This window comes from Dryobates pubescens, chromosome 10 (assembly GCF_014839835.1).
Source record: "Dryobates pubescens isolate bDryPub1 chromosome 10, bDryPub1.pri, whole genome shotgun sequence".
Lineage (NCBI taxonomy): Eukaryota > Metazoa > Chordata > Aves > Piciformes > Picidae > Dryobates > Dryobates pubescens.
In genome coordinates this window covers 23646749-23674269 of record NC_071621.1, presented here as the reverse complement: position 1 = coordinate 23674269, position 27521 = coordinate 23646749, and the positions used below count along the sequence as shown (strand labels likewise).

General features: G+C 40.9%; 1 protein-coding gene across 1 annotated transcript in view; it reads right to left on the bottom strand.

The window, feature by feature from the left end:
- Nucleotides 1-27521, bottom strand: part of ATP8A2 (ATPase phospholipid transporting 8A2) — a 336577-nt gene that overhangs the window by 283273 nt on the left and 25783 nt on the right. The window contains exons 2-5 of the mRNA XM_054164622.1: nt 17504-17648; nt 4541-4640; nt 3909-4007; nt 3076-3121 (exon numbers count right to left, since the gene is read on the bottom strand). Of these exons, the coding sequence (XP_054020597.1) occupies nt 3076-3121; nt 3909-4007; nt 4541-4640; nt 17504-17648 (390 nt within the window). The remainder of the gene's footprint in view (nt 1-3075; nt 3122-3908; nt 4008-4540; nt 4641-17503; nt 17649-27521) is intronic.

Below are 27521 nucleotides of genomic sequence, written 5' to 3'. Positions count from 1 at the left end.
TGCAGGGTTTTCTCCTCAGTTCTAAGCAATTGACATATATGGCTCATTTGAAAAGAGTAAATTCTCAAAACATAGAACTCTGCTGTGTGCAGCCTCAGCTGCCCTCCTTGGCTTAGACCACTCCACAAAGAGGAATGCAGGATTTGTCAGAACAGATCCAGCGCAAAAAACTCATGCCTTGATTCCTGTCCTCAGGCCACACACTGTAGCACTGAATCCTGAGATTTAATGCTACAGTGGAAGAATGACAGTGAAGTAAACTAACAAAAAATGAGTGGGCAGCAACAGAAGCACTGCTGGTGCTGTGTCTAAATTGCTGAGCTTCCACCAATACAAATATATGTCATTTAGGGTAAGAATAATTTTCTTGCACCCCTTCCTTCCCTCTTCTAAGCTGCACTTGAATTAAGCTCTGCTTAGTTCAATACTCAGAAGGCCTGAGCCCAGAAACCAAAGTGCAAAAGCCATGTACCTGTAGCTTTGACTCAAGATCCAAACCCTCAAAAGAACTGCAACACTCAGCATCTCTTGTGCCTTAACCAGTTCCCTGTTCCACTAGAACATTTGGAAAATTTTCAGAACCACCTTTATCAGAACTGTTTGCTATTTGCATGCAATGAATGTATTTTGTGGCTTGAAATACTTGGACCCTGGTCTTGCAGACATTTAATAAAACTTGGTTTCCATACTTACTAAAATCAATTTAACACAACTCAGTCAAGAAAATTGCTCAACTTTTTTTCCTAAACTCCCAACTCTACAAACCAAAGACAAAGCTTCTGTTAAGTTCAGAAATGTTGGAGTTTCTATTTCACACCTTCTCTGTTTAACCTAGCTTTATAGGAGTACTCCAAAGGACAGAAAAGACTATCCTCTCCAAAATATTATACATAGGTCAAATAGATTAATCAATTGTCAAAAGCATCCAGTTAAAGTATGTGAAACAGACTATTCTTCTTCTAAACCAGAACTGCAATAAAACCCTTCTATCAAACTCTTTAAACCACACCTCGTTGTGTGGGGTCATTTGAAGAGCTATTCCTCAAAGGGAAGCATTTCCCATTAGCTCTGTAATTCTGTACTATTTGAGGGCATCCCATAAGGTATTACATGTTCATTCTGTAATTTGACAATGAGAGGATCAGTACATCAAATCAATTACTACCAAGCTCTCTGTATCTATGCTATGTGTAGCTCAGGGGCTTCCCTTGGAATTACATTTAGCCTAGCCTGTAGATCTCATGTCATCTCCATACACACCACAGGAAGCCATCCACAACATGAAACACTGGCTCAGAGCCTAACATGCTCCAGCTCCTAATGGAGCTGTACAGTGCTCTCCCAAAGAAGAACTCTCAATTTAGTTTCCAAAGAGAATTTAATTCCTACACACCAAAGCCACTCTGCAAAGCAAACCAATGTTTTCAATAGAAAATTTAATACAAGGATTGTGCTTTGTTGATACACTACTGCTCAAAACACTAAGAGAAATGCAAAGCCTACATGCAACGCTACCGAAGCATATGGTCACTGCAGGCAGTGGAGATCGGAACACAGTCGTGCAGCCAGCAGATGTCCATCTGAGCGAGTTCAACTGCCCTGTACTGACTGCACTGTCAAGACCTCACCATGCTACAAGAACCACCTAAAGACACATACAGAACCTAAAACTCAATTCAGCTTAATCCCATCTTGACCATAAATTAGCTTTTCATTCTTCTAAGTCTCAAGAATGAGCCTCTTCAACCTCTCTCAAGAAACAGGATAGAGTTTTCAATATAATTTTGAAAACTGTATTCAGACTATTTGTTCAGGTTTTAGTTTTTATATCTGAACATAATTTTTCAAGTACTGAATGCCACTTCGCTCCTTCAGGAACCCTTGTGTCTAGGTTGTCTCTCCACAATTACTGTGATGGAATTCCCTTGATGTGCTGGCACATGTTCTCTAGCTACAAATGAATTACAGTGTGACCGCTGAAAAAGCAGTCTCTCATACTACACGTAAGGTGGCCTGTTGTACTATGTGAGTGACAATTTCTCATGACTGCTAAATAGCATTCTTGAACTTGAAACAACTTCCCATTCTGTGGTAAATAAATAACCTTGAAGAACTTTCTGATGTTTATTAATACACAAACAACCAAATTCTCAAGTACAAAGGAAAAAACCAACCAACCACACCACAACAGTTAAGAGACTCAATGTTTGCAGGAATATTTTTAACTGAAACACGAAGTCTTTTTCTGTTCCCTGTGTTCCTTTAAGTTCCTCTATCTTTTTGAGACTTAAGTTAAACATGTTTGGGAAGAAGGGGCTCTACTCGGAGGCCAAATCCATGTGTTTCCTGTTTCACTTGACTGTCTCCATGGAGGAGCATCACAGGAGCTGTCCAGCACAGGGCCAGAGACACCCTGACTGCAGCACAGCCATAAATATGTTCTTCCTATTTCTACACAAAATTTTCAGTTAGTGATGGAAAAAGTAAAAACACCTTCAGATACTCAGTACCAAATAGCATCAATATGGTGGGGACACATGTAGGCATACAGAGGACATGAGTTGTATTCTTTCAGCGACACGACAGAACAACAAATCCACAACACCCCCACAGTTCTATATTTTAAGGGCAGCAGAATTAACAAAAAAAAGGTCTCTGTTTTAAGGGCTTATTGGGGTTTTTGAGAAAAGGTTTTTGTTCAGCATGTTTTGAGATTTTTTTTTTTATTTATTTATTTTTTAAGAATAATTAGCATAGATTTTGGCAGGAGAGTTAACTGATTAGTTTTCTTGAAGGAGCTCAGAACAGTATAACCCTGGACAACCTTGAAACTAGATGAACTTATAATTTTTAATAATCCCACTCCATGCCTTGCCTTCAAGTGTTACACTATCAGCATCAGGCTGAAACATTCAGTAGATTGAAAACTTAACATACAAGCAACTGCCTAGTCCAAAAAGACAGGCATTCCCCATCCTGGCTATTTAAGCAGAGTTGCTCAGAACCAAGTATTCAATATTTGCACTTCAAATATTTACACTTCAAATATTTAACTTAAAGACTAAATAGTCTTACCTATTGTTTTCTTTTTATTCACAGCACTGTCTGCCTTATGCCTTTTCTGCAAGGAAACAAAACATTTCATTATGGATTCCAAAACCATAAGAGCTAGAAACACAACAAATACACTGGATCACTTTTGCCTTTTTAGCCTTTTTTCTTTAAGCCAAAAATACCACCTACATCAAAATGGTTCGTAAAGCAATACAACAGAACTTCCAAGTGAGAGTTTCTATACTGGATGTCAGGCTCATATCTATATAAAATTCAAAAACAGGTTTTGGAGGCAGCATTTTTTGGCAAGAAAAACAAAGGAACAATGATGAACAGTACATTCAGATGACAGCGGCCCCACACATTCTACGTGCCACTTGCTTATTCTGATTTCTAAGTTACTTTATTCGTCACAACCTTGCAAAGCAGAAAGGCCTCTTCACTATGAAATATACTGAAGCAAGTTAGCACAGAGATGATCCAAAAGAAATTGCTCTAAGGTACCTTGGCTTCCCCTGCGTTTTCAAGATGCACTAAAAAGCCTGCATCTGCCACGACTCCACAGTGTCTTCCTAGCCAGACCTTTCTAAGGAAAGCATGAATAAACAAGCTGGGAGAGGTAGAAACAAGTGTCCTTACTTCTACTGTTTCCTTGTTCACCATCTATAACTAAAATGCTTCATTTACTTCAGTATGCTACATAAATTCCAGTCCAGTTCAGAACTTCTAATATCAACAGATACTTTGCTGCTGTTCAGGAATGACTCAGAATTCAGAGATACAGTGTTTCATGGCATTTCACAGCTTTTTTCCAATACTGCCTTTAGCACAGCCTTCTCCATAATCATACTTACATAGTCTTCTATGATTTCTTTGATGCCAGCAACTGTTAAAATAAACAGCAATGGCACCAAGGTGGTATACCTTCCTGTTGGAGAGACATCTGGAATTTGCTGTGAACAGAGGGAGAAGACAATTGTTTGGTATTTGTAATTAAAATTCTTTTCCAGGGAATTCAGAACTTTATGCAAAGCTCTCAGAAGACAGAACAGAGAGCTCTCCCATTTGAGCCTGACTGACACCCAATTTCAGTAGGCAAACTAGCCTAAGCTCTTAATAGATCTGAAGAAACTACTACCATAAAGTTTGAAGATAAAGTGGTTGTAGATGCCTTTTCTACTATTTATCCACTCTTCACAAGAAAAGCATTTCAATTATGTGATTCACCTGGAAGCAGTGATAATATAGACTAACAGCAGTTTCATACATGCTATGCTCAGTACTACTTTGTTTTTCTTACAAAGAAAGGTAGCTTGATCTCACAAACTACACTGAAAAAAAGTCCAAGTTGCCTTCTAGTTTCAAAGTACACATCTAATTAAAATTATTAAAATATGTTCAATATTTTCTTTGCAGTTAACAACTGAAACAACTTTTTCCACATTACAATTTCATTTATAAGCAAAGCAAACCAATAAAGCAATACCTGCAGTAAGGCAATGAAGAGGAAGAATGCATTTGCAGCTTTTCTGATCTGCTCATACAGGAATCGAGGTAGAAATGTCACCACACTGTACTTGGCTGTGCTGCAGGTTAGAAGATGTTTATTTTAGTACTTCATAGGAATATAAAACAGGGATTAGGACCAAAACAAAATTTCAAGTAGGTTCCCAAAAGTAGTTATAAAGTAGGCTGGTTTGTTTGTTTGAAAAAGAAAAAGCAATCACACAGTAAAGACATATTGCATTTGCCTGGATTATGAGGAAGAGTTGTACCAAACAAAAGAGGTACTACCCAGACCCAGAAAGCTGGCAGTCCCAAGTTAATCACTGATATTTTTGTCATTGGATGAACTATTAATCTTAACTTCAGCACCATGGAGAAGCAATCCTCCACCTCAGTTCTAAGCATTTGATCAAGTGCTTACTCCTCATCAAAACACGCAGTTTACATGTCAGGGAAGGCACTGTTAGATACAGCAGAAATCAGAAAAGCTCCACTGCTATTTTTAAAATGCCTCATTTCCTGCTTCAGAACCACTCTGCACTCAGTTATGAATGGTCCTTCAAAACCACTCTACCCTGAGTTATGAATGCTCCTCCAGAAAAATAAACATTTTTGTCATATAAATGTTCTCTGGATAGTTTAACTGAATAGCTATATTACTATTTATTTTTTCTACCTGAAAACAAAAACTACACTGCACTAACTAGTCTCAATCAACATAATTTCTTATCTTCCTCACATCAAATTCATGATGGCATACAACTTCAGAAAAAAAAAAAGTGTCCAACGTGACTCCACTAGATCAGAACAAGTGGGGTAAGTTAAACACAAACAACAACTAAGATCCCATCTTATCACCTAGGTCCTTCTTAGGCAACTACAAACCCATGCTAGGTTTGAGGCAAATCAGTTACCTCTTCGACTGGCCCTCTAAGGCAACATGACACGATTTCTAGCACTATAGCCTGAAGACTTCCTATTGCTGCTACTGCTCAGCAGAATCCTGTATTCAAATGCTCCATGTGATATTTCACAGAAGTTTCAGGTGGTCAGACTACAACATAGGCAACTGAGTGAAAACCAGCATCCAGGTTTAAAGCCTGTAGCATTAAAGATTTATTGTATAAATGAAGTTACTTCCCTGAAATGCTAATGATTTCTTCCCACTGCACTTGTTTCTTTGAAGCCACATTTACTTTGTCTCACATGCAATAACCTTCCATCAACACAGAAAATAATTAAACATAAGTCTCAGAAGTGCCTTGTGACTTGAAAAATATGGGTTAATCAATGTAATAGTTTGGACTTACAAATTAACTCCCCAAGCAATATTAATTACAAATTAAACACTGACAGATTTTCATATCAAAATCCCCCTGGATACCACATTGCTATGACTATATTAAAGCATGAAATTGTCTGATTGCCACCGAGCTCAAACATTTATTAGAGGATTCTACCATTTACCAGCTATACAGCTAACTAGGGCAATCAATATTCTTCTTCTAATGATCATGTTAATGCCAACACAATAAGGCTCTTTTGAATGAGCATTATGGATACTAAGTCACACCATGTACTCTGCTGCTTAAGTAACATGACAGATGTCTACAGAAAACAGGTACAGCTCTAGAGAGGGGCACATTCAGCTGTTACCATGCAGACCGAGAACAGTGTATGTGTATGCATAGTTTATATATAGTATCAGCAGACAGAACAAGAGGAAATGGTCTGAAATTTTACCAGGGAGGTTTAGATTGGAAACATTTCTTTAAGGAAAGAGTAGTCAGGTGTTGGAAAAGACACCCAGGGAGGTGGAGTCACCTTCCCTGGTGGTGGTCAAAATATGTGCAGACACAGCACTTTGGGACATGATGGTCTCACATTGACAGCTGGACTCAATGATCTTAGAGGTCTTTTCCAAATGAAACACTGTTTTTTCCTAAAGCAGTATCAGTTAGCTACACAAGTTTGACTTTTAAACAGGTGTGCAAACAGTGTAAGAGATGCCTCCTCTCTATCTGCAACTTAATTCTTTTAAGTCATGTTCTAAATTACACCACTGTGCAGGTCAAGAGGAACACTACCAGTCCCTGATTCTTCTGAAAGCAATCACTTTAGAATTTCAAAAAATTCATGTCATTTGCATACCCTAGCTCACTGACATGCAAGTGAAGTATCAAAAAAGTAGCAAACCTTTGCACTGAGAAACTTGCTCCATTAACAGGGAATTTTTGTCTGACAGCTCCCATTAGCTGCCACTTAGCCCGTTTCCCCCAGTGCTTTTCAAAAAGTTAAGTTTTACTTTGTTGACTCATCCTTGAACAGGTAAACCCGCCAGTAAGGGAGTAGCCACTCTGTCTTAGGAAGTGTGCATGTGATGGCAACACATAGCTGAACACAGCTCTACAGTTTCCCAGTCTGCCATCTAAAGCACTTCCATCCTTTAAGAATTCAAATTGAGAACTCTGAGATGAACTCCACCTTCAGGCTAACCATTGAAAAACCCAAACGAACACACAACAAAAACACCCACAACAGGCCCTCACTAAGACACGTGGTCTCATTTCCACAGGCAGTAAGTACAACTAACTGTCCTTTTCTAAGCAACATTCACCCACAACTATTCATTTCACACACTTGAAATAGTCTCTAATCCAAGAATTGAAGGATGAATATTGCTTGACGTTAGTGCTTTTAGCACACATCCATTTGGACGAACAATTAGTAAGAAAGCCAGACAGATATCTGAAACACTGCAGAGGGGCCGGGTGACTTAAGTGAATGTTAAGACCTTGAACTCTTGTCTCACCAAGAAGGCATTGTTTCCAGTAACATGCATAAAAGATCAGATGCCCTGTTAAGAGAAAAGGAAGGAAAAAATAACAAAGAGTTGAATTGGTGCATGATAAGGTCTCACAAGCACACAACACTTCTTTTCATGGCAAGACACTGCAGCTTCAAAGGTTCTGCTGTAGCTCTCAAACACAGCAGCAGTATGAACACAAGTTACCTCCAGACAATCATTATTGCTGTGGGAGGCACAGCAGCAATCTTCATGTATTTCCAGTTCTATTGTACTATATTAACACAAAAACCAACAAGCAGTTATTACGCTTGGTACAGAGAAAGCTCATTCACAGCAATCTCTCACAAACAACGTTGCAATGGTTAGGCTGTTACAAATGCGAGCATCACAAACAAGACTCTCAGCAGTTACATACATGTAACAAATGAAAGATCATCTCCAGAACGTTAGGGGTTGGAAGGCGCCTTGGAACACAGTCCAGCCTCCCCTGCCACAGCAGGATCACCTGGAGTAGGTCACACAGGAATGAAACCAGGCAGGTTTTGAATGTGTGCAGAGGAGACTCCACAACCTCTCTGGGCAGCCTGTGCAAGTGTTCTGCCACCCTCACAGGGAAAAAGTTTTTCCTTATGTTTAGGCAGAACCTCCTTATGCTCCAGCTTGCACCCACCACCCCTTGCCCCATCACTGGACATCACTGAGAAGAGCTTGGCTACTACCTCCTGACACTCTCCCTTTGCATATTTATAAACATTCATGAAGTCACTCTTCAATCTCCTCTTCTTGAAGACAACACGACACAGCCTCAGCCCTCAGCCTTTCCTCAGTCTTAGTCATCTTCGTGGCTCTGAGCTGGACTCAAACAGCTCCCTGTTCTTGAACTGAGAGGTCCAGATACTCCAGATGCAGCATCACCAGGGCAAGGTAGCAGGGAAGATGGTGTATTTTTGATCATTAAATTTTCTGAAGAAGCAAAAATCAGCTGTTAATGAATTCTCCAAAGAACACAGCAAGTCTTACAAAGAGCAACTACTTCTGTGCCTATGAAATTATTATTGTTCAGCTGGAAACTAGGTCCTAAACCACCAGTGTTTGTTAAAGCAGACAGCAATTTCTGCCTGAACCAACAGAATTTCAAAGAAACTCACTCTGTCAGATGACTACAATTCCTGCAGAGGAACACTCCAGCCAATAAGGGTTTCACTGCTCTGTATACAGCCTGCATGCTTCCTCCCACTAAGAAAAGGCTAGGTAGTGCTTAAATACTCTAGGCAGCACGAGAGACTCCAAGCTTTAGTTAAAATAGAGGAACATAAAAGGAGCAAGAGTTGCTCTTGCACGGTAAAAAACACAAGATTTGAATTCTACAAGATACTAATGGTCAAAGATTGTCAGAACAAAGCAAAGAACCAAGAGCCATCACACTTGAATGTGCCACGCAGCTCTGGAGTGACACCATCCATAGTCCAAGTGCCTGTTTTGTTCCCATCTTTTCCTGCACTCCCCCAGAGTTTCTTTGTAACTGCAATGACATTTCACACAAGTTCATATCAAAAGATAAAACCAAGTCACAACTGTTTAAAGGACATTCTTCTGTCCAGTCACTAAAGTAGCAAATTGTCAAAGATTTCCCAACAAAGCTGTGGAAATACTGTAGAAAAAGGACAAATCTATTGTCCTGAATTATCCACACAAACCATTTGGGGGTACCTATTTGAACTTCAACAGAAAACACTTCTAGCAGCTTAAAAATGAAGTACTCAGTAACTTGTGGAGACTCTGACCAGTTGGACAATTTACATGGCAAGAACGTCCCACTTCCCCCAGACTTCTTTGTATAAATGAAGGAATCCTTGCACAATAACCAACTAAAGGTACTACTGTATTTAGAAGACTTGACCTTCACCTCCTCTGTAACAGAAAAGGCTGATTGTATCTTACAACCTCAGCCCTTTCTTCTTAAATAACAATTTGGAAAGAATGGTTTGGGTCTGCTGTATTAAAACACTGAAGCTCAATTCAAGACTTCATACATAAAGAAATTAAAAAGAAAAAAGAGAGGAGCAGGCAAATGTCAGCCACAAAAACAGTCACTGAGGTTTAATAGTGTTTTACCAAAAAGGAAACGCAAATTCACACAGACATCTCAAATATGTTCTTTCTTCATTACTTACTAGCAACACGTAATATTAGTGTTGTGTCTTACACCAAAACCTAGTAGAGTGGCAGGGTGGTAAGTGCAATGCTCATTACCACTGCTTCTGCCGGCAAGTAGTGTTTATCTACTCTAATGCAGAAGTTCCACTTCAGGAGCAAGATGTTTAGGCTGACAAATCTATCTGCACTTCCTTAGAAGCTGAATCAGCAACAAGCTTATCTTTAAGTGCTTCACACTTCGGTTGTTATCTTTGTATAGACCATTGCTAAGACAAAAGTACGTGAAAATGCCTTATTAACAGCTGCCCACTGAAGCATGACAGTACAATTATTACTCTCTAGTTCAGCAAGATCAACTCCTAACTGGAGTTAGGGTTTATCAGAATTTCTAACCTACTGTATCTTGTGTCAAATTGCTCCAGTATCAATAAGATCTCTGCCACACATAGGCAGTGAAAGACTGAACAAGCCCATGTTAACCACGTGACCAAAGCAAGTATTATTACTTCCACTAGAAAGGCCTCCTACAGCAGTGCTTGTGGCAGTCTTAATGCAGAGCAGGCATTAGCACCACTGCTTACGCTCAGTTTAACCTGAAAACACGACCTTGTGGTCACATTTAATAGAAGCGGTAACATTTTTGCTTCCAAACCCCCTACCCTGGAGGCTGTTCCTAAAGCAGGTAAATAGAAAAGGCCTTTCCATTTGTTCCCTATTCATGCAATCCCTACAGAAAGGGGAACAGACTCCTGGCTGGTTTTCCAGTAACAAACACGTTAGACAAAGGACTGTTTAGAAGCAGCATTGAAAGCTCTGTAGGCAAGGTATTGTTTCAGCATGCTGCAATACTGACAGGTCATCACTATAGAAATGCACTCTTGCTTTTCATTAGCCCTGCTGACAAGTACAACTCAGTAAAGAGCCAACACTGGAACAGTTAACCTAGAAATACTGTCTACGCCAGGAAGTTGAGTAACACATTTAGTTACTGTCCAAACCCAAATTATGCTTCACAATACACACAAACACACCAAGAAAAACAAAAAGTCACAAGTCAGCTAGCTGTCTAAAAGCCAGTGTGCTAACTGCAGTTTTAAAGCCATTATTTAATTTCAAATGATGCCACAACTTAAGCACCTATTGTTCCAGTCACAAGCAAGGAATGAATACTTGTTTTTCCCTTAAGTAACTTCACAGTCCACAGAAACTATATGAAAAGCAGTTGGAGTTCTTGAGTTCTACCTCAGCTTAAGAGAACTTCTTACTCTTCTACCCTTTTCTAAGGGCCACCAGTAGACACACAGTGAGGTCTGTAGCACTGAGCACAAGGACATATATGTATATAAACTGCAGGAGATTTATTGTACACACCACCTGTAAGTGAAGGCTCCACTACACAAAGAATCACAAAAAAAATTTAATCACTTCTCATTCACATGTTTCTTTGTATACAGATCAACAGTAGAAGCACACAGAAATACACACCAATGAATAGGAGTCAATATTTACAACAGAGAAAAGTAGCTTTGTCTTCATGAACTCAGACTGCATTTAAGCTTAGTCTCTTTTGTCTGCAAGTCACTTAAATAGTCTATCTACAAAGGGGTGCAGAAAAGCAGTTCAATTCACCTACAGTGTTGCTATTGCTGATGTATAAAATCTATGAAGATATATAAAAACCACACACACACAACCCACACATACACAACCCCAGTAAAACTTCAGAATGCCACAGAGCAAAGCATAAAGCAGGCAGAAGGGTACTAAAACTCTCACATGTGGCTTGCTTTCTTCTAGGGAAAATTCAAGAGTTTAACTGCCCAGGGACTCTGGCCCAAGGTGCAGCCTGCTGAGACCAAAAGATGCAGCAACTTCAAACATCAGCAGAATCTGTAAACACATCAATTCCAGGCTTGCAAGAGAGGCTACGTTTAGTGAGTTTTAATGGCTAAAAATTTTTCTATAGCTGTACCAAATTCTTTTTTCATTGTGATAGATCACAGTATCAGCAACAGCTGCAGTGCAGGAAAATTAAGTTTTTGCTTATTTACAAGTATATAGCACTGAGTATTACTTTTCAGTTAAGAACACTATCTACTCAGAACTGAAGAGCTAAGTAACTGATTTAATATGTGATTACACTTACACCAGTCACAATATAATAAAACATCCCTTCTCTGAAGAATTCCAAATTGCTTTTCTGCAGTCAGCCAGGTGATCTGTTCACATGACAACAGAAGAGATTTCCAAAAGGAATACAAACACTAGTAGCACAAATGACCAGTGTCTGAACTCTACCAAAAGCAAAACAAACACAAGAAGGAACAGTCCTACCTAAAGAGCAAAGGTACACTTTAATGCAAGAGGAATGCTGGTCTACAGCACTAAGTGCAGGTCTATGCACTTGCACAAAGATCACCACTGACATTTTCACCTGCAGACGATAACATCCAGCTCAGAATATTCATATTACAAGTGTCAACACTAATTTGCTAGGGATACCAGCAACTCATGTTTCAGCAGCAGGGACTCAAGCATGAGTACCTCCACACATTTGACACGCAGTAACACCTCTACATCACAAGTGGCTTCTAGAATAACTTATTCACAAGCTAAGAAAGCAATGTACTTTGCTTCATTTAAAACAACATACAGCTGAAACTACCGAAGAACTCAGACTGTACCTACATTTTGTAGCAGTCATCATGCAGGCAGTGATGGAAGTGCAGGACTACAGACCGTTTAACAAAGGAATTGTGATACTACTAGAAGCCTTATTTCAGTCCTCAGCACCACATCCCTAGTGGTGGTGCTTCTGCCTTCTTAAACAAGAAATTGTCTCACCAGTTTGCTTGAGTGTTAAGACTGTGTACAGTTTAGAAGTGAACACAGAAGGCATTTGCTCACTACCTTTTTCTAGTAAAATTTAACTTCTGCCTGTACAGAAGACAAGTCTCTAAGCCAAGGATTTTCTGGATATCAGAATGATCCTTTTGGGATCTCCCTTGTAGATAGGGCCACCAAATCCTGTTCTGATGAGACACTTTGCAACAATAACATTTAAAAAACATAAGCAGAATTTTGCCCTCCCTGACCCACTGAAGCCACATACCAAGGTTGAGCTTGGAGTCTTGATGGAGATGCATGTCAGACTTGCACTGGGATGCACTATCAGAACTTCAATAGAAGAATATTGCATAAAGCAGCAGTTACTACAACTGCAGTGTACTTAGAAAGTTTGCAGACAATTACAAATGTCCTTATAGTTATCACAGCACTTCTGTGCCTCCAATTTCTGTGGCATCAACATTATTACAGGCAACAAGTGAGGCGCTCAAAGCACTTAACTGGTGATTTTGACTGCCTGCTCTTGAAGGAAGTTGCAGTACAGCACTGTTACACATTCCATAAGAGTCACTGATGTAAATTCCTGATACCAACAAGAACCATGCAGATACTGTATTTACGTGAAAGCCAGATGGAATCTTAAGATCGCCAATTCCAACCATCAACCCAATACTACTGCAAACACTACACCACAACCCCAAGTGCCACCTCTACAAGTTCTCTGAACACCTCCAGGGATTATGACTCCACAATTTCCCTGAGGAGCTTGTTTCAATACCTCACCATTCTTTGGGTGAAGAAATTCTTCCTAATATCCAACCTAAACCTCCCCTGAGGCAACTTGAGGCTGTTTCCCCTTGTCCTATCCCTTGTTACCTGGGGGAAGATAACACCCCCCACCTCACTTCAACCTCCTTTTATACCTACAGAGCATTCTCTCTAAGCAAAACAGGTCAGTCTTCATTGAATATACCTTTAGAAAAGTATTCATGCCATTAGTTTGGTGATCTCAGATGTACTGACACAGCATTCAAACCCCTATTATCACACCCCATCTGTATTGCTGTGTTTCTACAAGACAACAGACAAGTTTGCTTTCAGAACCTATAAACCACTTAAGTCACCCCCAAACATAGAACATAGAACATAGAATAAACCAGGTTGGAAGAGACCTTCAAGATCATCGTGTCCAACCCATCACCAATCCAACACCGCCCAAGCAACTAACCCACAGCACCAAGCACCCTGTCAAGTCTTCTCCTAAAAACCTCCAATGATGGCGACTCCACCACCTCCCCAGGCAGCCCATTCCAATGTGCAATCACTCTTTCTGTATAGAACTTTTTTCTAACATCCAGCCTGAACCTCCCCTGGCGCAGCCTGAGACTGTGTCCTCTTGTTCTGGTACTGCTTGCCTGGGAGAAGAGACCAACATCCGTCTGTCTACAACCTTCCTTCAGGTAGTTGTAGAGAGTAATAAGGTCACCCCTGAGTCTCCTCTTCTCCAGGCTAAGCAACCCCAGCTCCCTCAGCCTCTCCTCGTAGGGCTTATGTTCCAAACCCCTCACCAACAAACCCACCATTCATTGTAATAACATAAATCAAATCTAGTAATCAAGAGCTACAGGTTAAGCAATTGGGAAAGCTGGGTCAGAAAACAGAAACCAAATGATTCAAAGAATCAACACTACCAGACAAGCTGGCACTTAGGCTAAACATTTATTTTCACAGTGTGCTGATCCACTAGGTAGGGAGTGTACAAACTGCCAAATTGACCCAACAGCAGAGTTGGGGCTTTGAAACATTAATGATCCACTACTATGAGTTTCACACCTTAATCAGAAATTAAAGTACTGGCTTTTACAACTCTAAAGAAAACTTCTCACAGCACACTGATGGAAGGGAAGAAAACATGCTGGCTGAGTCTCCACAGAAGCTTGACAATCTCACACCGTATGTAGCCAGGGAAGTCCTATGTTTATGACAACTGTCAGCAGACTTCAATCCCTAAAGGTAGAATGCCTGTGAGTAGATTATAGTTATTGCTTAAGCAGCATAGAGTTGTGTACAGAATTGATGAAAGCTTTCAGGAACTGTGTGCATTAAGTCCAGAAAGAAATGAAAGAAATACTCCAATCAAACATTTATGTTACTGGTATCGAACAAGTCAAAACAGGCTTGGTGCCATGGTTTAGTTGATTAGATAGTGTTGGATGATAGGTTGGACTCGATCTCGAAGGTCTCTTCCAACCTGGTTAATTCTATTCCATTCTATTCTAAAGGTACTAGTTAGCTTTCATAAAAGCAAACATATTACATACAACTACAGCTGTGCATGCTGGATAAAGAAGTTACTTCCTTTTTCTGTTTCCATTTTTTGTATTTCAAAACTTAGAAAATGCTTTAGCTTAAAATGGAAGGTAATTTACCTTTTATTAAAAGGTCCCAAGTTTTTCAATGTGACCACAATAGGGATTAAAATGGCTTCCAGTGCAGGTAGAAGAGATACATTCTTACAAAAGGAACCACTGATACAGCGGTGACAAAGGACAAAGCTTTACAGCACCAGGTTTTCAATTGTTTGTGATGAAGTTTGAAAGGCATTAAAAAAGCCATTGCTCTACAAGTTCTCATAATCTTACTTATTTACACCAGAAAGCCTAGCAAAGAGGAAACAGTTCTCCCTTTAACATCCTGAAGCTTTAATACTTTTGAAAGTCAGTGTCAGTGACATCTTGCTTTGCAATAGAACAATATACTATTTCAATAAGGTATTCAAACTTGACAACTCTAATTTGTCCAAAGATTGAAAATATTGGTACTTACTACATCTTCCTTTTGCTCCCACATATATATGCATTCACTTTTAATAGTGCTCTTCCCCTCAAAAAAGTTGGAAATCTCAAGATGCTTACAGTATCTTAAATGAAAAGCCACACCTTGCCCTGCCTTACACATCTCCATTTCTTCTTGTATTTTGCTTAGTTTTGAGCAAACTATTCCACACTACCTTTGAATTTAGAAAACTTCCTATGAGCATTCATAAATGCTCACTGCTGTTCAGAAAATCCTCAATGACTACCCAAAAGCTGACAGTTAGAAGTCACATAATTTACAACAAACTGTTTTATTGTCTTCTTCAGCTCAACTCACTGTAAAGGCTTAAGCACAGGAGTCTAATCTGCTTAAATAGTGCCTTGCACTGTAACACACTGATGTTCCCCTATGGAGACAATACATCTTCAAACCCAACGGTACTGGGAAAACCAGAAGCTCAACACTGTAAGCAAGAAAGTCTAAGGGCAATACAGTACTGCAGTTCCTCAACTCATATTCATGTAAGCAGATGAGATAAATAAACCACTCACTCCACACAAGGCACCCTTACTTAACATACTATGAGTTCAAGTCAACTTTGCCTTCACCCTCACTGGACTGAGGAAAAGAAAGCTAATCCAGAGGATAGAGAAAGCACAGTCAAAGCCTGTTACCCTATCAAAAGTCAGGGAGATCAAAGCTTTCTTACTTAGCAGCAGTAAGTTTTCATAAAGAAAACTTGATTTCCAAGTGACACTAAGGAGCTAACATCTCTAATCAGGTAATGCAAGTATCTCTGCTTTCCCACTACACTACTTGCATTTTGTCCTATCCCTCACATACCAATATACCTCAACTCAAATGGCCCTTGTCAGGAGGCAATGATGGGAAAAAAAACAGCTGTTGAAAAAACTTCTAGAGATACCAATGGATGGCTTTCAGATAGTGAGTTAGACACAGCTGCTCCCAGATATTACTATCAGAAACGAGTTCTTGGTAGTAGACCCACACACTACTACTTCATAAGATTAAAACAGACTACAACAGAATTAGTTCAGGAGAACCTCAACTACAAATTCTGCCAACTCTTTATTCCCTGCTTTTCCTTCTGTACAAGGGAAAAAGCACAAGTAGCCTATCCACTGGAAACAGTCAAACTCAGCTCACAGTAAGAAAAAATAAATTGAGAAAACATCCAATGATGCTGCCCACACAGAAACACCGAGACAAAGAAAATCTGTCATTTTAACTTCTCCTGAACCACACGCTTTCCTAGGAAAGTATTCAAGAAGCCAAAGTTGAGGTGGGAAACCCTGTAAAAATAAGTTGCTGTGCTATCTGGCACACAAGCCTCCTTCCAGAGAATATTCTCAGAATTGTCCTTGATAACACACACAATAAATCACCTAATGGAAATCATCATTTTAGCAGGACATAATATTCCTGTTTCCATAAAGGCACTCATGAAAACCATTCTTTGAACAACCACCCAAACATCTGCATTAACAAACAGAAATCCACTAAGTAACACTCCTCCTTAGTCATGACAGAAGCCATCTGTTCACCTAGCCAACTCAAGGCAAGTGTGGCAAGCACAGCCACAATCTGCAAATCTTATGCATCCTTACATTGCCTGTTTCAGTGCACATCTTTTGTGGTTCCAAACTGCAATAACATGGCATTAATCACACATGTGGGACTCAAACACACCCCTACAATGAAAGGCTTCAAATGGCAACAAAAAATTCCTGCTGATCTTCAATTAAAGAACAGAAGTGGGCCATACCTAGTACACACAGGGATGTGAGTTGGTAAACTCCATAGCTATTCTTGTCCTGACTTCTCCATTTCTTTTCTATTCCATGATTTTTTTTATATACTTAGTCTAGACATTCTCAAAACTAGGTGCTAATTTCTAACACCTCAGAGTTTACATAGCAGATTCTATCCAAATCACACACTGATGTTTTCATGGATTAGCCCTTGTGTCCAGAAGTACTAGATTAAGTCCCATTATTTCAAAATTCAGTGGCGACACCGAAGCAAAGATTTTTTCATGCACCATACCCATGCAGCTCAGCTCCCCGATCTCCCTAATGCTGATAGAAGCAGCTTGCCCCTGACTGCTGTTCCCCCCTATCACTAACCAGACCCTGGTGCCACTGCAGCCAACAGACCCGTCGGCAGAGACAACTTGCTGTGTTGAAATAAGGTCAGGGCAGGGACAAGAGCGGGGGACCACAGGCCTCCCTTCCCACGGCTAGGGGTGAGCAGGCTGATGCCTGGGAGGGGAAAAGTGAGGCTGCTCCGTACCTGACCCAGTTGTCGCGGAACTTGCTCTGTTGAGGCTGGTTCAAGTAAATGGTGCGGGCTGGTGCCTCGTCCAGATCCGCCGAGGACGTGGCTCCGGACATCTCATCATCCGCCTTCTTATAGCCCGAGGAGGAACAGACAGGTCCTGCAGGGAGAGCACGGACAGGAGGCGGTCAGAGAGGGGCCGCACCCGCCAGAGCCGGGCGGACAGCTCCCGGAGCGGCGGCAACTCCCGGCGGGGCCGGGCCACGCCGCGAAATGGGCCGGGAGCGAGCAACGGCTGTGAGCAATCCCCCCGCGGTCCTTACCGCGGCAGAGATCAATAAATAACGGATAGCCGGGGAGGGGGCGGCGAGACTCGCCCGTAGCCAGCTGGCAGAGGAAGAGAGCCGAGGCCCATGCCCCCCGCCCCGCCCCACGGCCGCGGGGAGGGACGTAGACCCCGCACCGCCCCCGGGAGCGCCGCGCCCGCCCCGGCAGCCCCTCTACCGCCTGTGGCGAGCCCGCGCCGCCCATCTCCCACCGAGAGCCGGCCGGCGGAGGCTAAGGAGCTGGTAACCGGGGATCCACCGCCTCCACGCTTCGCAGGCTTTGCTGCGCGGGGCATCGCCGGCAGTCTGCGGCACCCACCGCACCGCCGCGGAGCTCCAGGCCCCTCGGTTCGCGGGTGCTACCTGCCCGCAGGCACCCCACGCCTCCGAGTACAAATCCACGTGGAACGCATTCCAGCCTGACCCGGGCCTCGCCCAGGCCCCCACGAGCACGGCCAGGTACATACGTGTCTGCTTAGCAAGCTGCCTTCTGCCTGTGTCACTTTCCAGCATCCCCTGCAGCGCGGCCGCGCTGGGGGCTGGCTGCAGAGTTTGTGCTCCGAAAGAAGACTCAGCTTTAGACTGAAATGAGCAAAAAACCACTTTGCTTTGTACCTACAACTTCAAAGCTGAAATCTTTGACTTGATTTTCATCTCCAACTGGTCTGGAGTAAATTGACTCCTCGGCAACATTGTTTAGCGTTCTTTTTACAGAAAGCCAAAATATAAGGTAATGGAGCTAGCATTTCCTCTGTCAAGCTCGAAAGTCTTACAAAAGTTACTGGAGTCAGATTTATTGCCTTCTCCCTCTATTCTGAGCCAAGGACATGCTTAACATTACTTGAGCTGTAAATATATTAGAGTATCAGCCTATGAAATAAGCCATGGATTTATCAAGGCAGCACAGGTCGTTCTGGGCAAGAATAAGACAATATGTTTCATAAGAATCTGCTAAAGGTGCTGTTTTAGGGTTCCTAGAAAAGTCCATTCACAGATAACACTGAGAAGTCACTACTATAAAGCTAAATCCAGCAGCTATTTCCAATTGCTATACAAAGGTAAGATCATACTGCAAAGAAACTTATCTGATCAGATGGAGGGGAGGGGGAGGGGGTGGAGAATGAGGAAAAAAAAAGAAGATGAGAGCCCCCTGAAAGCATGTCCCTACAGCTTCAGGGAAAAGATTCAGTCATAACACAACCTTAGTATACCAAACACTGAAGCTCTCACACATCTCTCAGTAGAATATGGGTCTAAACTAACATCGTACTCCTTCAGCCCAGACTTTCTGAATGGTTCTTCATTGCTAGTGCAAACAGGCTCTGTAGCCTCCAGACGTTAGCCACTGGAGGGCAACATTACCCATTCATCTTACAAAACAGTCCACTATACTAAAAGAAAAACACCACCTTCGCAGCGCAAGTAGCTAGCCAATAAAGCTAATGCAATTAAACTAATATGCTTTCAACAGCATTGTCTATTTCCCAAGGCAAGTGTTGCACATTGTGTATTCATACTTTGGAAACATTAAGCTGAACTTGAGTGTGAGACAAATTGATTTTCTATCACTTCGGTTAACACTGATTCAGACTGCAAAAATATGCCAGCTCGATAGTATTTACTTAGTGACAAAGGACAAAAACAACTTTGGAATTGAAACATCTAAGTCTATACATTATGCAAGACTATGCCATTATAGTACTATATTAGGTTACTCAGGCTCAAGGAGCTTGCCACAACACAGAGGACCACTCAGTCTTGCCGAGTGGGTATTTTCCCCCTCAGAGAAACAGAGCTAAGAACACTACTGGATACTTGCCGTTCTTTCCCATTGATTTCATGTTGTGTAACTGTAAAGGAGATCAAACAACAGTACTCTTAAGAGCATTAGGTGCAAGGAAGCAGCTTTCATCTGTTTTCCCAATCAAGCTTCAGAACCTAAGTGCAATTATTTTAGAACAAACACTGTAAAAACTGTTGGTTGTCAAAGACCTTTTTTGTTTAACTTTTTTATGACTCCCTCTAATGTTTGAAATGCTTCTGCTGACTAGCTCTCTTCACTTCCAAGTACCATGAAGCTGTCTCACAATTTCAAGGATTAACCATGTCAACAGAGCTGAATTCAGAGGTATTTAGGTTTACTTAACACACTACACCCTTGGCTCCTCTCTCTCCAGGATAAGTGTCCCAAGGACAAAAACATTCACCTTATTTTCACAGCAGACTTGTGAGGAGGTAGAAACAGCTGTATTAAGAAAGTTTTCATTTTTGGAAGTGGCTCAAGTCAGCTGCTTCAATTCTTTGTGGAATGACCCTCATTTTGAAAGATTATCTAGCAATCCTGCGCATTGGGAATGCCTTGCACCTCCCTCCTGTTACTAATGACACCCAGACACCTGCAGACAGTGACCTATGCTACTGGCTATAGACTCACTCATTCCTTGCCTTTTGAAAAGCTGAGGAAGCCCTGAGATTCTGAGGGACTCCTACTAGGAAGCAGTTACCACCTTCAGAAGGCATCTGTTCTCAAGAAGACCTGACAACATACAAAGCAGACCATCACTTCAGCCACATGAAAGCAACTTCACCTCTGCTCTTTGTTTCAGAAAGGCAATGGATAAGTACACCAGCAGATTTAACTGCCTCCAACAATGGTGGAATTTAAAACTGAAGTCTGAGTGCCTCTTACTCAATAGTGTTTAATCCTTGTATCCAAAGGAATCAGATTCATCGACTTCAGGGCACATCAGCATTTCACCCTGAGGTGAAGACCTGTCTAGACAAATGTAAATTCATTATAAATGTGATATTTAGAAGTCAAAACAATCTGATAAAAGGAATCTGACCCTACAGAAATAGCTTAGCATGGTTGTACTGTGCTATTCAGATAGCTCTCCTCACTTCCTAACAATGTTATTTGTCTCAGCTTATATCACCTGAGCTCTGCTGTTGGTCCTCCTAGTCCTCTTGTCAGTATCATCCCCCACCCCAGTCATGAAAAGTCCGTTGCTAATGTCATAACTTAGTCTGCTCTCAGTTTGGTTAACTTGCACACAAGGAGAACAGAAAGCAGAAATTTTGTACTGGTCAAACATTATTGGTAATAAAATCAAAACATCATAAAGATTAGTGGGAATAATAAGGAAACAGACTCCAAAGTCTTAACCAACTTGGAGCAGAGCAGGAAACATCAAAAAGTAAACAAAACAGCCCAACCACCAAAAAAAAAAAATCTCAGGGGGTATTTGTAAGCTGATCTACCCACAGGCATTCTGTGAAAGAACTAAAGAGCTAGTACAGCAGCATGACTATAACAGCAAAACTATGATTGCTACCTATTTTTACAGATCCTTACAGAACTGGAGTGTCCAATATATCCTGCTTTAAATCCAAGGCACAAGACACTTACTGCAGGAGTCTAATACTGTATCCCACTGTGATTTACAAGTTCCATGAATCAGACTTCAGTCAAACTCCCTTTTACAAAGCCCATTAGTTTCTTCAAGGTTCTTACTTTAACAAGTTCATTTTCTTTAAAAAAAAAAAAAATTAAAGGGATTAAAGCTCAACAAAAATACCAAGAGATTTTATAGCTTTCTCTCATCATTAAGAGAAGTCAGGCTTGATGCCCTGACAAATTCATATGGCATTTGTTGTCACTTGAAAAGCAACGAATTATAGTTTAATACTCTTACTTCACTGGGCCTGCAAAGATAACATTTTCCATGTCTATCTGCCTCCTTAATGTCTGCTCAGTAACAAGCATAGCTTCTGTATGATTGAGTAAATAAAGTGTCGTGAATTCTGAAGTGTTTTTAAAGATGAGTCACTTGGGAAGCTTCCCAACTGTCAGAAGTCATGAGAGAATTCTTGCTGAAATCACACCACTTTAAAGTAGATTAGCCAGCTAGTTACTGTTTCTGTGTCTTGGTGAGATTGTTGATTGCTGTTAATAAATACCATTTTAAAAAACAAGGGTTAATAAAGCAATTAAGCACCTAAGACAGCAGAAGCACAAGTTATGAGAAACAGGTTTGTAATAGAGAAGTTCGCCCAACTGGCTTCATTATGTCAAGGGTAGAATCTAAAGCGATACTGAGAGTCACTGCCAAAAAAGATCCTACTGATTTTTGCATGCTATTTGCAGGACTACAATCTAGTAGAAGAAAGGACACTGAGCTAGAGAAGCTGACCCAACTTCAGCAGAGCTGGACTATTGTCTCCAGAGGTCCTTTCTAACAGTTACTGTGATTTGAGGCTTAGACAGTCACAAGTTAAACTAAGCAGTCATACAGAGCTCCTTATGTCTAACTCAATTCAGTGGTAGTTTTCAGTTAAGAGGCATCTAAAAGACAGCCTACCTCAGAGTGAAAGACCCTCACCAAAAGCCTCCAACCTGTCATTCACAGAGTACACAGTGGTTTTGGTATAGGTTTAGTCTCAAAGAAAGAGCAAACTGAGTATCTGAGAAGACCCATATTTAGAGAGGTGGCAGACAAGTTTGGACTTCTGTCTGCACCAAAATACGGAGTTTGCTCTTCCCAGGCCACCCCTGATTCAATTGCCATCATTTTCTTGGGATAACATCCTTTCCCTAGAATTACCTTCACAAATCAGCTGGCAGTTCTGCAGCTGAAAACTGTCAATGAGTTCAGAGATAAACAGTGACTTTGCAACTTGGCTGAGTTACTAACTGAAATACTTTTTTTTCCTTGCACCATTCCATTAGCTGTCTTCACCATTTAACAGAAATGCTCTTGAAAGTGAAATCTAGAAGTGCATCAAGGCAAGAGTTCAAACAGGCAGAGCACAGCATGCTCTCACAGGAGATGCAGGGCATGACCTCAGCTACCAAGTCCTCCAGGAAAGCTTTGTTCCCACCAGGACTAGGTTACCTCAACCCTTGAGTTACAACCAGTCCATGCAAAAAACTTCAATGAACAGCATTAAGGTTCTATTTTGCAGATCATAGAAGACTTCTACAGTGTTCCACAATGTAAGGTAAGTTCCTACATACTCAAGTCCAAAGAAAGGAAAACCTGGAATAACTTACCCTTTTCTATTATCAAGAGTAACTTAAAATATGCTTCTTTTTTGGTAGATATATGCCCTGCAAAATAAGATATCCTTACATCACCAGCATGCAACTACCAAGGTTCCTAATAAGAACAACCTGGTCATTAATACTGCAGTTGCAGTTCTCAGTTCTCTCAAATATTATACAAGAACTGATCTGCTTGAATTTATTAGAACTATAATGGCTCTTTCATTTACTGAAGAAACAAGCACAGCATAGTATTCCTTCCCAGATTCTATTTACCCTGTGTCTTAAGACAAAAGCAAGTTGTATCAAGAAATTTTTTTTTTCAGTAAGTGGAGGCTTTCAGATGTTTTATTTAAAGCAGTTGAAGTTTTATAAACAGCACCATGGATGTAACTAACAAGTATCTTTCAGAAACTTTGCAGTTAAGAAGTCCAGTATTCAATTAACTTGGATCATGGACACATGAACAATCTTGTAAATTTTCAGAGCTAGTTATAAAGCAGAGTGGAAGAGGGCCTTTCCTCAGCTTTCCCAATGGAGTTTCTCAGAGTTTGAGGCTGAGCAGAACTTCTTCGCAGGCCAGCTACTAAAAACCAATCTTATATATATGATAGGAAAAAGTGAAAGATTTCCACAGGAATGCAAGTGGTAAGAACAAAATAAAGGAGGTAAGTGTAAAAGTAATGTATATTTCAGTTTAGGACTTCACTAGCTCTCAGTTTGTGCTAGAGTAGAAACTATAAAGTAAAGTAGAATCTAGTGTCTGATCAGGTTTGAGGGAAAAAAAATACCCAAAAAGTCAATGGTGTTAGTTCTGCTAATATGAGAGCTAAGCAGAAATGGTTAGTCTTTTTAGACCAAAACACTATCATCCAGTGCTTCCGTCTCAGATAACAAGGAACCCATGACAAATTCTAGTGACAGGAGATGGTTGCTATCTACACCATACACAAGAACACACGTACACAGCCTTCGGAGGATGATCAGGAAATGCTTGTGATGCTGGAAGCCAAAGCTATCCTTCCACCTCCATAACTCCTCAAATTAAGAACCCTGCAGTGAGCCTTTTGTACTAGTAGGATGAAATGCTTGCCACAAAGCTGCTAAGCAAGTGGAGAACAAATGAATACAGGCAGAAATCTGCATTAGTATATCCATAATTGAGTGACTGCTCAGTCAGATGAAGTCCTTCCCATTACCAGTTTGTGCACTAAGGCACAAGGAATATTATATGCAGTCACAGTGAAGGGACTGTTTTTCTTACAGGCTAGAGACAATATAAAATGGCAAAGTCAGAAGTTAACTCAGTTCTGACACTACAGCTAGTAGGGACATTCTCTAAGTGTCTGTACTTGTTTTGGTTTGGTTGGTCTTCTTGTTTTGTCCTCTGGATATGTTTGGGTTTGCTTTTGAAATGATTTTTAAGTAGTTGCCCATTCCAGCACAACTACCAGGACACTGATTGAGCAAGACGTTGGATTAGAGTTCTGCCACAAGATCTCATTCTTCAATGTTCATTTGAATTTATGTCTGCCAACAGCTAAAACTACAGTGGGAAAGCTTTGTGTTCAGGTCAAGCAACTTTAGGTTGCTATAGAACAGTCCTACCAGAAGTCAAACTTGAGGCAGTGGGACTTAATGCTCTCAGATAACTCCTCTGCTTAAGACAGAACACAAAGGCATCCATACCTTTGTAGCAGGTATTTTACAGGTGCACAGCAAAGAAAAGGACAGCACAGAAGAAAAATGAGATTTGAAGACTGGATTTTTTCTGTGCTAGATACAGACCAATAAAGAAAGAGACTCAAATTAAGATGGGGGGTAATTTCAACCCACCACACTCACTGATCTGGAGAAACTACCCCCAAAATAAATTGCCAGACTAGGCTGAAGTTCCTGCAGCAAACAGTAACAGACAGTATTCCCCAAAAGGATATTAAATGTAAATAAAGCTTCAGAAGCATGAGAGGACCAAGAAAAGGAATCTTATATTCTGAACCGCAAGACGCAAGGACAAAGTTGTCAAACTAACCCAGATAATGCAAACGAAATTAGAGACACATCTGCAACTTTGTTTCCTCTTCATATATACGCAGTGTGTGAAGACCATCCAGATGAACAAGACTAAGAAAGGTATTGTTGGACAGGAAAGCTAGTCCATGTGATATGGATTTCAGAAGTTGCTTAAAACTCAAAAGTAGTTGCCTATAACAAGAGACAGTAAATTATTCTGGAAGAGAAGCTGCCATGCAGGGGGAGCTTCTAATAAGCTTTTCTGTCAGAGAAGCTGTCATGCTGAAAGGAGGTCACCTGTCAGCCTACTCCGAGACCAATTTTAGGGATAATTTCATTTAATCAGCCAAGCACACAAGACAAGCAAGCGGCCACCACTTTGGGCTTGCTTACATGGAATACTGAAGAGAAGCTATATGCAGCATACAAGTATCAAACATGCATTAAGCCATCTTTCAGGAACACGTTAAAAATCCTACGGTACAAATACTTAACAGTGCACTTCAGGGTAGGAAGTCCTGCTGTAAACTGGAAGCTCAGATGAGCCAAAAGAAAAGCTTGGGTGTACTGGTCAGCACAAGGAGGATTTTTCCAGTGTGATGTAGCTACAGAAGAAATGCAGTATCATGACAGATAGAGATACTTGTAATATAGGTGGATCAGAAGCTAATATATGACTGGTCCATCATGTTAACAGACATAGCATCAGTAGCTCTCACTTACAGTAGGTGACTAGAATTGCACATTTGTGAATGATTTTTATTAGCCTTAGCTGACAAAAGCAACTGTGAGCTTACAGAATTGAGAACAAGAACTCCATTTGCTTGGCCCTTTTAATTCCTGGACAAGAACAGTTTGTGTCTTGAAGATAAATTGCTTCTTTCTTGTGTTTATCCCAATTTAAGCTAAATTTGACAACACTGGGAAAAATTCTGAATATTTTAAAATTATACACCAGGAAGTTCTTGACTTTAAGAAGTTCAAGGCACAAACCACAGCTTGTTTTAAAAGGCAGCCTTGATGAGATTGTGAATGGAATTGCATGTCACAGGCAATAACAGCTAGAGTCAGGATTTTGCTGGGTATGCCCAAATTCATTTGGATGAAGCTGCTACTTGTCACCAAGAAACTGAAGAGATTCCTATCTAAACGCTAGAGACACTAAAAAAAGGCAGGAGTTAGTGCAGGGGCCGAGTATACAGTTCAGAAGCAGCTATGTATAGGGAAGATACATGCATGATCATGCACAAATACTACAAATACTGTGCATTTCCATGGCCAGAGCAGAACTCTTAGAGGCAAGGATTAAGCAGGAGGCCCAAAGAAAATTCACTTCCACCTGTATGAATAGCAGACAGCACATTATTCAAAGCAAAAGTGAACTGGCAAAAACACTCTGGTATGGGAGAGTAAAGGTGCTCAAGGTAACCATGGTCTGAATTAAGGTCTCCTTGGTGCATTTCTTTTTGCTTCCGAAAATGGCAAAACAAAGGCCTGATATTCCTATTCCCTCTAATAAGCCTCATATGTAGCCCTTCAGAGACCATGTCAAGAGCAGCACTTTGCCTAAAATAGCTCTTCTCCATCTCCCAAGTCATTCTGTACCTGCTCATTTAATCTCAAAACCAAGCAGCTTCTGCTGATAACACTGAGCTAATAAAGCTCCAGGAAACAAATTATCTATTCTTATTCTGCCTCGTTCTTCATAGCCACAACTGTCAGCTAAATTCCAAGGCTGAACCCCTATCACTGGTAAGGAAAAAGAAATTAGCTCCTTCTTTCCATGCCTCAGCTTCCAGACTTCAGCACCTTCATAATTGGTATCAGTTAAAACAAGTGGTATGTTGTTGGGTTTAAATTCCCATAATTCAATGGATAAAAAAAGCTTCACTCCTATTTCACTCTGTCCTTTGTTGCTTTCCAAGCTCTGTGTAGTTGCTAGAAGCTTGTCACCAGGTACCTGGACTTCAAGCACATTTTTTCCTGGTATCCAGTGCTGGGTCTGATTTATGAGAATCAATGATACATCTGAGCATGGCAAAGCTGAATACTTAGCTTCAGCAGCCACTGCTCAACACCAGAATTTTAAACAGGCAACAAATTCTGCAGCCCAAATAAGCCAGAGGAGCCTTCTGAGTTGTCCTTGAAACCCCTCAAGTCCAAATCGAAACATGACAGGCACAAGACATTTTCTAAGAGCTGCTTCAAACAATGACCATTTCTCAAACACCGATTCACCTCTGAAAACAACATACAAGTTCCATATGCTCCAGATTTCCAACAACCTAGTAAGGACTACAAAGGCACCAAGGTATCCTACAATAAATTTGTCATCAATTTTTTCCAACTAACAGCATACAGTTTCCACAAGTCCTGTAAGAAGCAGCAGTAAGGTGGCTTTCAAGGAGGAGAGACTCCATCTCTGGAGTCCTTAAAAGCCCACTTGGGCATCACCCTGTGCAGTCTGCTCTAGGTGAGCTTGACGGGGGCGGGGGGAGGGGGGGGGCAGGAATTGGACTAGATCTCCCAAAGTCCCTTCCAACACCTACTATTCTATGATTCTGTTGTGGAGGCCTTGAAGCTGTGAACACTCAATATACCAACAACTATTGCTCACCTTTTGGGGTTACAGAGTTTTGAAACTTTGGGG